The sequence below is a fragment of the Scylla paramamosain genome, chromosome 44 (genome assembly GCF_035594125.1).
Source record: "Scylla paramamosain isolate STU-SP2022 chromosome 44, ASM3559412v1, whole genome shotgun sequence".
Taxonomy (NCBI): Eukaryota; Metazoa; Arthropoda; class Malacostraca; order Decapoda; family Portunidae; genus Scylla; species Scylla paramamosain.
This window is the reverse complement of record NC_087194.1, coordinates 2,000,015-2,012,514: the sequence shown is the minus strand read 5'-3', so window position 1 is coordinate 2,012,514 and position 12,500 is coordinate 2,000,015. Positions and strand designations below refer to the sequence as shown.

Genomic DNA, 12,500 nt, shown 5'->3' with positions numbered 1-12,500 from the left:
TGTTGTACTCTTAATATTCTTCCTCCTCCTCCTCCTCCTCCTCCTCCTCTTCCTCCTCCTCCTCCTCCTCTTCCTCCTCCTTCAATAACCACAATATTGTCGATGTTAGACCCAATTCATATCTTTTTATTCCTCCTTTCCTCCTTCCCTCCTTCCTTCCTTCCCTCCCTCCTTCCTTCCTTCCTTCCCTCCTTTCCTCTCTCTCCCTCCCTCTTCTGCACGTGTTTCAAAAAAGGTAACATGAGAGAGAGAGAGAGAGAGAGAGAGAGAGAGAGAGAGAGAGAGAGAGAGAGAGAGAGAGAGAGAGAGAGAGAGAGAGAGAGAGAGAGAGTTCAACACCTATCAGATCAAACGTACATGAACACACTAAAAAAAAATTGTGTGAAAAAACTTGTAAATCTCTCTCTCTCTCTCTCTCTCTCTCTCTCTCTCTCTCTCTCTCTCTCTCTCGTGAAATTTGAGCAAGTGAAAATTGACCGGATTATCTCTAAAAGGGCGGCGTCTTTTGTGAGAGAGAGAGAGAGAGAGAGAGAGAGAGAGAGAGAGAGAGAGAGAGAGAGAGAGAGAGAGAGAGAGAGAGAGAGAGAGAGAAATAACAGCCTTTATGAATCGCGTAAAAATATATTCATTCTTTCTTTATTGAAGCCACAAGAGAGAGAGAGAGAGAGAGAGAGAGAGAGAGAGAGAGAGAGAGAGAGAGAGAGAGAGAGAGAGAGAGAGACCAGCTAGGAGACTATAACGAAACATATCTGAAGTGACGTGATTTGAATTAGCTCTCTCTCTCTCTCTCTCTCTCTCTCTCTCTCTCTCTCTCTCTCTCTCTCTCTAGGGCGTAACCTCCACTTTACACGTCACCCTCGTCAATGGGCGCGTCTGGAGGGGGAGGGTGGGGTGAGGGGTGAGGGGGAGGGGGAGAAGAGGGAAGGGGAGGAAGGGGAGGGAGTATTTACCCCTTAAAAACCTTCTCCCCTTACCTCCCTCCCTCCCCTTTATTCTTCCTCCTCCTCCTCCTCCTCCTCCTCCTCCTCCTCCTCCTCCTCTCTTCCTTTTCTTCCTCCTCTTCTTTATATTTAACAGCGTCTCTTTCTCGTGATCTTATTGGAGGGAGAGAGAGAGAGAGAGAGAGAGAGAGAGAGAGAGAGAGAGAGAGAGAGAGAGAGAGAGAGAGAGAGAGAGGGTTAGTGTAGTGTAGATCTTTCGTTATTTGAAAATGTGCTTAGTTTACTTTTGTTGTTGTTGTTGTTGTTGTTGTTGTTGTTGTTGTTATTGTTGTTGTTGTTGTTTTTATTGTTTGTTCGTTTGTCTGTCTGTCGTGTGTGGTTTGACAGCTATCCATTTATATCAAGTGCGTAGTCTCTCTCTCTCTCTCTCTCTCTCTCTCTCTCTCTCTCTCTCTCTCTCTCTCTCTCTCTCTCTCTCTCTCTCTCTCTCTCTCTAGTTGTATTCATCTCTTTATTTTTGTATATATGTTTCTTTTTGTTTGTAAGTCTCTCTCTCTCTCTCTCTCTCTCTCTCTCTCTCTCTCTCTCTCTCTAGTTGTATTCATCTCTTTATTTTTGTATATATGTTTCTTTTTGTTTGTAAGTCTCTCTCTCTCTCTCTCTCTCTCTCTCTCTCTCTCTCTCTCTCTCTCTCTCTCTAGTTGTTTTCATCTCTTTATTTTTGTATATATGTTTCTTTTAGTTTGTAAGTCTCTCTCTCTCTCTCTCTCTCTCTCTCTCTCTCTCTCTCTCTCTCTCTAGTTGTGTTCATCTCTTTATTTTTGTATATATGTTTCTTTTAGTTTGTAAGTCTCTCTCTCTCTCTCTCTCTCTCTCTCTCTCTCTCTCTCTGTGTGTGTGTGTGTGTGTGTGTGTGTGTGTGTGTGTGTCTCACCTGTCCACCTTTAATCAGTTACGGAGTGTCTTTACAGTTTCCTTGTTTTCCTTTAAGAGCAAACTCCCTCATTCTCCTTCCTTTCCTGAGCCTTTTTGTGCTCTCTCTCTCTCTCTCTCTCTCTCTCTCTCTCTCTCTCTCTCTCTCTCTCTCTCTCTCTAACAGTTTCTTGTATGGTTACGTGTGGGGTTATTTTTTATCATTCTTATATATTCTCTCTCTCTCTCTCTCTCTCTCTCTCTCTCTCTGTGTGTGTGTGTGTGTGTGTGTGTGTGTGTGTGTGTGTGTGTGTGTGTGTGTGTCTCTCTCTCTCCGTGGGCGCCGCGGGAGGGCGTCGGGGCCAGCGGGGGCAGGCATTCCTCAGGTGTAATCAGGTATGGCTTACAGGTACAGTCAGGTAATGTCTTCATGCCGCCACCTCGCCCGCCCCGCCCCCCTCTCCCCCTCCCTCTCTCCTCACAGCCGCTAAATACTGTATTTAAATCACGGCTGTGGCGGGGGGCGGGTCCTCCTCCTTTGTGCAGGCTGGGGACAATTAATAGACGTGTGGTGCAGGCGGCGGCGGCGGCGCCGGTGGTGGTGGCGGTGGCGGTGGTGGTGGTGGGCGGGCCGAGCGGGCCGAGCTGTCACCCCGTCAACGATTCACAACTAATCACTCTTGGCATTCGCCGGCTGCTGGCGCCCCTCGGCCAATCCGCGGCCAGCGTGGCGTGTGCTCCGCCCCCCAGTGTGGCGGCGGGCCAATGGCATTGCGAGGTGCCATTCTGCCTTATCGATCGCCCCGCCCCCATCCGCCTGGCCAATGGGGGCCCGCGTCCCTCTTGACGTCACCTCCGCCAGTAGATCCTCGGGCCGGGGCGCAGAGCAAGTCGTAGTTTAGAGGAGCAAACTTATCAGTGAGCTAAATGGATATTATATAGTAATTACTCACGGAGATTTAAGTCCGGAATCAAGTTTTGGAGGGCGGCAGTGAGCGCGGGGAGGTGCACGCCGGCCTGACCTGTGGCGGCGCCCGCCGTGAGTGAGTGAGTGAGTGAGTGAGAGGCGGGCAGGTACAGACGCCGTCCCTCCGACTCTCCGCCTGCTGCTGCCGCTGCTGCTGCCGCTGCCGCCGCCGCCGCCGCGACCATGCTGGTGCCCAGCGACGGCGTGTCCACGGGCTCGGGCAAGCTGGTGGCCGCCCTGGAGCAGTTCTACAGCGAGCAGGTCGCCAAGCGGCGCATGGTGGTCAACAAACGGGTGGAGGAGGTGGTGCAGGTGGCCCATGACCTCATGAAGCATGTGGAGGCGCAGGAGCCGCGCTGCCTCTCCACCCTGACGCAGGCGGCGGGCCGCTGGGAGGGCCTGCACATCCTGTCGCCGCACGAGTACCAGGTGACCATCTACCTCAACCAGATGGGCGAGTTCAACCTGGTGGACGACGGCACGGTGCCGGGCAGCGCCGTGCTCAAGCTGAGCGACGGCAGGAAGCGCTCCATGTCCCTGTGGGTGGAGTTCATCACGGCCTCGGGCTACCTCTCCTCCAGGAAGATGCGGGCGCGCTTCCAGACGCTGGTGGCGCAGGCGGTGGAGAAGTCCCAGTACCGGGACCAGCTACGCATGGTGGGGGGCACGTCTGAGGTGCGGGTGCGGATCAGGGACACCTACACGCTGGACCTCACGCTGGCCTTCAAGTGTTACGGCATCTGGCCGCGCTCCGCCGCCCACTGGCCCGAGCTGTCCCTGCCCTGGCCCGGCGTGGAGCTGGCGGCGGAGGTGAAGATGTCTGGCTTCACGCTGGTGTCCCGGGACTGCTCGCACCTGGCGCGGGAGAAGGACAAGGACAAGCAGGACGCGGCCATCACGGCGGAGGGCGACACGTGGGTGATGGTGTTCATGGAGGCGGAGGACAGGCTGCTGACGCAGGGCTGCCGCAAGAAGTGTCTGTCCATCCTGAAGACGCTGCGGGACCGCCACCTGGACCTGCCCGGCAACCCCGTGTCCTCCTACGTGCTCAAGACGCTGGTGCTGTACGAGTGTGAGAAGCACCCCCACGAGTGGGAGTGGGACACGCTGAGCCTCGGGGACAGGATCAACGGCATCCTGCTGCAGCTCATCTCCTGCCTGCTGTGCCGCCGCTGCCCCCACTACTTCCTGCCGCAGGTGGACCTCTTCCGGGGCACACCGCGCCAGAGCCTCATGCAGGGCGCCTCGCAGACCTGGCGCCTCACGCGGGACCTGCTCACACGCACGGAGTACCTGCAGCAGTGCTAAGGACCCCGCCCCACCCCGCCCCGCCCCGCAAGCCCCGCAGCGGGCCACCCCGGGCCGGGCCATCGATCGGGGCGCGGCGGGCAGGTCGTCGCGGGTCAAGATGGATGGCGGCAGAGGTCCCCGCGCCGCCCGTGACACAGGGCGGGGTGGGGCGGGGCGGGGGCTGGGGGCGGGGGGCGGGGGCGGCGCGCGGCCCGCCAGGCCCCGCCCACACTGCACCTCCTGCAGGCAGGACTCACGCATCAGTAATTAGCGGCGCGAGGCGGCGAAGAAGTCCCGCGGTGCCGAGTGCCAGCCGCCGCCGCCGCCGCCGCCCCGCGACATGCTGGTGCCCGTGGAGCTGCAGGGCGCGCAGGCCCGCGTGCTGCACCAAGTCAACAAGTACGCCAGCGAGCGCGTGGCCGCGCGCCGCGCCGCGGTGGCCAAGAGCCTACGGGAGGTAGCCAAGGTGGTGCAGGACGTGCTGAAGGAGGTGGAGGTGCAGGAGCCGCGCGTCATCTCTTCCCTGGCGGAGGTGAACGGCCGCTTCGAGGGCTTCACGGTGCTCTCGCCCACGGAGTTCGAGGCGGTGCTCTACCTCAACCAGATGGGGGAGTTCAACTTCGTGGACGACGGCTCCATCCCCGGCAGTGCCGTGCTCAAGCTGAGCGACGGACGCAAGCGGTCCATGTCCCTGTGGGTGGAGTTCATCACAGCCTCGGGCTATCTGTCTGCCCGCAAGATGCGCTCGCGCCTGCACACGCTGGTGGCGCAGAGCGTGGATAAGTGCACGTACCGCGACGCCGTACGCATGGTGGGCGACACCAGCGAGGTGCGCCTCCGCGTGCGGGACCGCTACGTGGTGCAGATCACGCCCGCCTTCAAGTGTTCGGGCGTGTGGCCGCGCTCAGCCGCCCACTGGCCCTCGCCCCACGCCCCCTGGCCGCCGCCTAGCCTGGTGGCCGAGGTCAAGACGGAGGGCTTCGACCTGCTCAGCAAGGAGCCGCCCGCTGCGGGGGGCGCGCCGCGGGCGGCCTGGAGAGCGACGCCTGGGCCTTGTCCTTCAGTGACGCCGAGAACCGCCTGCTGTACGGCGCGGGGCGACGCCGCGCCCTGGCCATCCTGAAGACCCTGCGGGACCGCCACCTGGACCTGCCAGGGGAGCCCGTGCCCGCGTACGCCGTGAAGACGCTGCTGCTGTACGAGTGTGAGAAGCACCCGCGGGAGGGGGAGTGGGAGGAGGGCGTGCTGGGGGACCGCCTGGTGGGCGTGCTGCTGCAGCTCATCACCTGCCTGCAGTGTCGCCGCTGCCCCCACTACTTCCTGCCCTCCATTAACCTGCTGCGCGGCGCGTCGCCCCCAGCCCTGGAGGCCGCCTCCAAGCAGGCGTGGCGCCTCACCAGGGAGCTGCTCACCAACCCAAAGAGTCTGGAGAAGCTCTAGTGGCGCCCATCCCCGCCCCCCGCCACCCCGCCCCGCGACGGCCGCCCCTGCTGCTGCTGCTGCTGCTGCTGCTGCCGCTGCCGCCCCGCCCCGCCCCACAGTCCGCCGCCGCCGCCGCCGCGCCGTGTGTCAGCTCTCCCAGATTATATTATAATTATTATCATTATTATTATTTATGGCGCCGCCGTGGCGCTGCTGTGTTAAGCTGTGATATCTTTGAGTTATGTGCGTAGTGAAGGTGTACATAGCGTGTGCGTGTGTGTCCGTGTGCGTGCGTGCCGGCGCGTCGTGTGTGCGGGGGTGCGCGTGGGGTGCTGCCCAGGCCCGCCCACCGCCCACGCCCGTGTCGCGGTGGGCGGCGCGGTCAGGGTGCCAGCGTGGGGTGGCCCGGCGCCTGTGTGTGCGTGCGTGTGTGTGAGACACCCCGCCCCGCGTGCACGCCGCCCCTGACGTGTCACCATTACTGTGTACCCAAAGTGTACTCCCCTCCCCCTGTGTACTGCCCTGTGTACCCCAAAGTGTGCCCTGTGTACCCCCACGCTCTGTGTACCCCAAAGTGTACCTCTCCCTCACCTGTGTAGCCTAGACGCGACTGTAGCAGAGAAGTGACCCTGTGTAGTCCAGTGGTACCCCCTTGTAGCCAAGTGTGACTCCTGTGACCCTCCCTCTGTGACCCCCTTGTGACCTCACCTCTAGACCCCACAGTGACCTCAGTCCCCCCAACACCAGCGACCTTTCCCCTCCCCCCACACTTGATAGTAATAACAATGATAGTAATAACAGTAGTAATAATGATCAAATAAAACGTGTACGATGATAAGATCCAAGATTATCTATTCCCTTATATCACGGTGACCCTTATGACCCCCTCCCTTGGTGGTGGTGGTGGTGGTGGTGGTGGTGGTGGTGGTGGTGGTGGTGACAGACTGATTGGGTGAATTAAAGGGAAAACAGCTCTCTGATGATGATGATGATGATGATGATGATGATGGTGGTGATGGTGATGGTGAAAGACTGGCTAGGTGAAGGAAAGACAATTTAAAGTTAGAATAAAAACCAAACAACTCTATTGATGGTGATGGTGGTGATGATGGTGATGATGGTGATGGTGAAAGACTGGCTAGGTGAAGGAAAGAATTTAAAGTTAGAATAAAAACCAAACAACTCTATTGATGGTGATGATGGTGATGATGATGATGATGATGATGGTGAAAGACTGATTAGGTAACAGACTACTTAATATTAGGGCAAAAAGAAAAAGGACCATTCTGATAATAATAATGATGATGGTGAAATATTGATTAGATGGTGAAGGAAAGATTATTTAGTTAGGATAAAGAGGAAAGGAACTCTGATGATGATAGTGATGAATGAAGATAATAATGATGATGATGATGGTAATGGTCAAATACTTACTAGAAGAAGGAAGATGGATAATTTAGTTAGGATAATAAGAAAAGGAAAGTCTCTGATGATGATGATGATGATGATGATGATGATGATGAAACAGATGGATTAAAAATAAAGACATAATTTAAAGGTAAGATAAAACGAAGGATCTCTGCAGAAAATAATAATGATGATGATGATGATGATGATGATGATGATGATGATGATGATGATGATGGTAACACAAATAATAAGTAAGAATAGCAAGAAAGGAGGAAGAAGAAGATGAGATGATAAAAAAAAGTAAAAATAAAGAATGACTCAAATTTGAAATGAGATCGAAAATTTTCATCTTCCCCCGAAAAAAGAAAATGAAAAGAGAAAATAATGAAAAAAAAAATGAAGAGAAAAGAATGAAAGATAAATGAAAAAAAATAATAGAGAAACAAACAAAAGTAGAGATTAAAGAAAAAATATATATTTGAGAATTTTAATTGAGAGAAAATTTTGACCTTCCATTGAAAAAAAAAGAGAAAAAAGTGAAAGACGATGGGAAATGAAAACGATAGAGGGAAACAGACGAAAATTGAGAAAATATATATAAAAAAAGAAAAAAACCACGAATCAGTAAAATAACCAATGAAAAACAAGAAAATAATAATAAAAAAAGAGAAAACAAGAAGAATGAAAACGTTATAGAGAAAAATATTACGCATAATTTTACTACAAAGAATAAAATAATAATAATAATAATAATAATAATAATAATAATAATAATAACAATAACAATAACAATAATAATAATAATAATAATAATAATAAAAATAAAAACAATATTACAGATTTCACGATTCACACTAAAAATTTTCCTTTGTCATATAAAAAATAATAAAATCTTGCATCTTTTCACTATTTTCATTGTCACAAAAAAAGAAAAAGAAAACGAACTGATAGAAGAAGTAGGAAAAAAAAAAAAACAATAATTGCTACAGAAAAAGGAAAAACTTGAACCGAAAGGAAAACAGGAAAAGAGAAAGAAAATTAAAGTGAAAATATACAGAAAAAATGAAGTAAATTTGGGGAAAAAAATTATGATGAACAAAGGAAAGAAGGAAAGATAGAATAAGCAACAAAAATAACAAAAAAATAATGAATGAAGGAAAATGAATAAAGACAAGGAAAGAAGAAAATGGTGAAATACGAAATAAAGCAGGCAAGAAAACAATACTTACAGGAAACTTTACAACGAAGGAAACAAGGAAAATGGTGCTTAAATATAAACAACCATAACATAATTACCGGTAAGTGTAATGAAAAGTGAAGAAAATGTGATGAAATTTTCCCTCGTACTTTTTTTCCCCCCACGCAAGTTTCCCTCCCCATGAACTTTTCCTGCGATAAGTAAATTTTCCTCCTGGTTAAAACAGTTTCCCTGATTTATTTAATTACCTGTTTTACGTAATTTTCCTTCTGATAAACATTTTTCTTTCCTGATAAACGTGATTTTCCTTTTAATACATAATTTTTTTTAGTAGATAAGCAAAATTTTCCTTCTGATAAAAGTTTTCCTGGTAACATTTTTCCCCCTGATAAACAACCTTTTTTTCTTTTTAATCAAACAAATATTTCTATCTGATAAACTTATTTCCCTCGTGACAAAGATAATTTCCCTCAACCTTTTTCCCCCTCATCATGATAAACAATTTTTACCCCCGATAAATAATTTTCCCCTCTTCATCAAGAAACGTTCCCTTTGACAGACAGTTTCCCTTTCCGATAAACATCTTTTCCCTTCACGCTAAAGAACTCTCGCTAAACGATTTGCCCACGATATTTTTTCCCTCATCAACAAATTTTCCCCCTGACATTTTTCCTCTCCAATAAACACCTTTTCCCTTCACGATAAACACAACCCTTTCGCCAAGCAATATTCCCAATTTCCCAGTAATAAACAACCCTTCTTGATCACCTAACCCTTTCCTTCCCAATACACTCTCTTTGCTTCTCGATCGATTAAATTCAACGACTAACAAAACCTTTACGACTAAACCACAAAGAAACACAAACACACAAACTTCCGATATAAATTTAATCTCTCCAAGCTGATAACGTAACTTTACCAATAGATTACTAAGATTTTTCACCGATATACACACAAATTCGAGCGGTAACGTAACCTAACCTAACGGATGCATACAAACGCTAATTTAACCTAACCTCACTAAGTCAACGTGCAGCCAAACACAATGTCACGCTTTCAAGAATACAATCACAATACACGTTTTCCATTTCACAGTTGATTCACCCGATTAAACTCCCTCCCTCGGGTTTTGAAGGGCGTTCTTACGGTTCCAGTGACAGATTAACGATATTTCTACATTACTGACAGGAGAAACGCTCTTGAAAACTTGGCTTATCATCTCTGTGGCCTTTGAAAAGAACTGTGGTGAGAGCCGAGTGTTGTTAAAAGTTTTCATGGTTTTCGTGGCAGATTAACAATATTTCTGCATTATCAACAGAAAGAAACAGTATTGCAAGCCCGCCTAATCATTTCCAGAATTAGAAAATAGGCGTGTGAAATAAGGAAAGCGTTTTCAGTGTGTTTTTTTACGGTTCCAGTGACAGATTAACAAGATTTCTGCATTATTGACAGGAGAAACACTCTTGAGAACCCACCTAATGATCTTCAGACTTAGAAAATAGGCGTGTGAAATAAAGAGAGCGTTTTTTGTGTTTTTTACGGTTCCAGAGACAGATTAACTATATTTTTGCATTAATGGCAGGGGAAACACTCTTGAGAACCCACCTAATGATCTTCAGACTTAGAAAATAGGCGTGTGAAATAAAGAGAGCGTTTTTTGTGTGTTTTTTACGGTTCCAGAGACAGATTAACTAAATTTTTGCATTAATGGCAGGAGAAACACTCTTGAGAACCCGGCTAGTCATCTCTGTGGTCTTGGGAAACAGTCGTGGTGAAAATACATTGCTTTTAAATACACGCTTAAAAGACGGTGCGGAAAAAAAAAAGAAGAAAATGAAGGGAAAAGAAAAAGGAACAAAAGAAGAGATTGTCGTGAGGAAAGAAAAATAAGAAAAGGAAAAGAAGGAAGTATGAGTAAATGGATGATGATGAAATATAGAAGAGAAATAAGGGAAGAGGAAAAGATAACACGAAAAAAGAAAAGACGGAAAAGAAAGAAGTGGATGTTGATGAAAATGTAACAGAAAGACGGAAAAGAGAAACTTAAAGAAGAGAATGGCGTAAAAAAAAAAGAGAGACAGATAACAGAAAAGAAAAATAGTAGGAGAAAATGATCTGAACATAAAAAGAAGGAATAAATAAATAAATAAATAATAAGCGAAGAGATTGGAAAAAAAGAGAGAAAAAAAGCCAGATATTTCAACTACACCAAAATGGGAACAGCTGAAAATTCCAACGGTTCGAAACTAACCTAACCTAACCTAACCTAACCTAACCTAACCTAACCTAACCTAATCTAACCTAACCTAACCTAACATAACATAACCTAACCTAACCTAACCTAACATAACCTAACCTAACCTAACCTAACCTAACATAACCTAACCTAACCTAACCTAACCTTACTTAACCTAACACAAACTTTCAATACTTTTACTAACCTAACTTACTCTTAACCTAACAGAAACCTTCAATACTTATACTAACCTAACTTAATCTTAACCTAACACAAACTTCCAATATTTATACTAACCTGACCTAATCTAACTTAATCTAAACCTAACTTAACCTAACTTAATCTTAACCTAACCTAACTTAACCTAACCTAACCTTACTGCATATACTAACCCAACCCAACCCTAAACTTAACCTGACCTGACACAAACCAGCATTACTTACGCCTAAAGCAAACCTAACTTAACTTAACCCAACCTAACTTAACGTAACCTTACTTGTACTAACTTAACGAAACCGAACGAAAAACATCCATTAATTACGCTTCCCAAACCGAACGAAACGAGAAAAAAAAAAAAAAAAAAAAAAAAAAAAACGAGCGAAACGAAAAACGAACATTATTCACACTACAATAACGAAATAAAAAAAAAATACGAAAAATCTCCCCATTTCTACTAACCTAACAAAACCAAACGAACTCCCCCCCCCCACCGTTTTATTTACACCCCTAACCTCACCTCCTTTAATCCTCATTACTGCAATCTGGCGACGGAAATAAAGATACAGGTGTGGCCATTGCCTTGCCTAGTGGGCGCGTCAGGCACAGGTAAGGAGGGCAATCGGCGACTGTTAATAAGGGGTTACCTGAGGCGCTGACGGATGCTAATTACAGGTGCGTTATGATAATTAGCGGAAAGTGAAAATTACTGAGGATGATGCACGGTGGGGATGAGAGAGAGAGAGAGAGAGAGAGAGAGAGAGAGAGAGAGAGAGAGAGAGAGAGAGAGAGAGAGAGAGAGAGAGAGAGAGAGAGAGAGAGATTACTAGAAAACTCAAACCATATGACAAGTTTATTTTTACGTACGTACGTGTGTGTGTGTGTGTGTGTGTGTGTGTGTGTGTGTGTGTGTGTGTGTGTGTGTGTGTGTGTGTGTGTGTGTGTGTGTGTGTGTGTGTGCTGACGGGCAGAACGGCATAATAATAATAATAATAATAATAATAATAATAATAATAATAATAATAATAATAACAATAATAATAATAACGATAATAATCTTCAAGTTAGGAATGAAAAGTTTATCTTATTACGAAACTATGACGGTAACGAAGAAAAAAACATTACTACAACGATAATTATGAAATGAATGAAATGATTAAATGAAATGAAATGAAATGAGTGATTATGAAAGAAAACGTTTATACTGCCACGGAAATATTACGATAACGGAAGAAAACGGGAATCTGCTGCTACTCTCACTGAAAACGAACGAACCAGGAGGAAAATTTACGAATCTATTCTTATAACGAAAGAAAACGGGAATATTATTACGAAGTGGTAAGTATAACGAACAGAAAAACTGGAAACATTACGAACAAAGAAAAAAACGATAAAAAAACAATGAATCTTACAGCGAATACAAGTGAATATTATTACGTAGTGTCCGATATAACGAATGAATTACTTAAACACATTACGGAACCATTAGTGAAAAAACCGGAACAAAACAATGGATTTTACAACGAAAACCAGACGATTTCATTACGGCGTGACTTGTATAACGAACAAAAAACTGAAAATATTACGAAATCTTTAACGAGAATACAAAGAAAGGTGAATTTTACAACGAAAACCAGAAAATGACATACCGAAGTGGCTGTTATAGCGAAACGAGACACATTACAATTCCTGGAAACCCATATAAAAAAAAAAACACGGAATTTTATAGCGAAAAGAAAAGTGGATATTTTAACGAAGTGAGCAGTATAACGAGAGAAATAAAGACACTACGAAATTATTAAAGAAAACCTAAAATATAACGAAAGAACGATATAAACATTACGAAAAAAAAAACAAAAAAAAACGTGATATTACAATGAAGCGAATGAGAACAAAGGGAGGAAAATG

General features: G+C 46.6%; 3 protein-coding genes across 3 annotated transcripts in view; 2 read left to right on the top strand and 1 right to left on the bottom strand.

Annotated features, from left to right (window-relative positions):
- The window catches only part of LOC135093947 (neurobeachin-like), a gene marked incomplete at its 5' end in the record, with an annotated part of 129,824 nt that overhangs the window by 32,088 nt on the left and 85,236 nt on the right, over positions 1 to 12,500 (bottom strand).
- Positions 2,743 to 4,276, top strand: LOC135094188 (protein mab-21-like 2). The gene has a single exon (XM_063994042.1). It carries the CDS (start codon positions 3,004 to 3,006, stop codon positions 4,126 to 4,128), a length of 1,125 nt encoding a protein of 374 aa, XP_063850112.1. The 5' UTR covers positions 2,743 to 3,003; the 3' UTR covers positions 4,129 to 4,276.
- On the top strand, positions 4,314 to 6,372 carry LOC135094189 (protein mab-21-like 2). The gene is given in 2 exon segments (XM_063994043.1): positions 4,314 to 5,119; positions 5,122 to 6,372. Coding segments are annotated over 2 exon segments (1,098 nt in total). The 5' UTR covers positions 4,314 to 4,450; the 3' UTR covers positions 5,551 to 6,372.

What these genes read in the sequence shown, in the direction of transcription:
- LOC135094188 (XM_063994042.1), top strand. Translation starts at nt 3,004, where the DNA reads ATGCTGGTGCCCAGCGACGGCGTGTCCACGGGCTCGGGCAAGCTGGTG.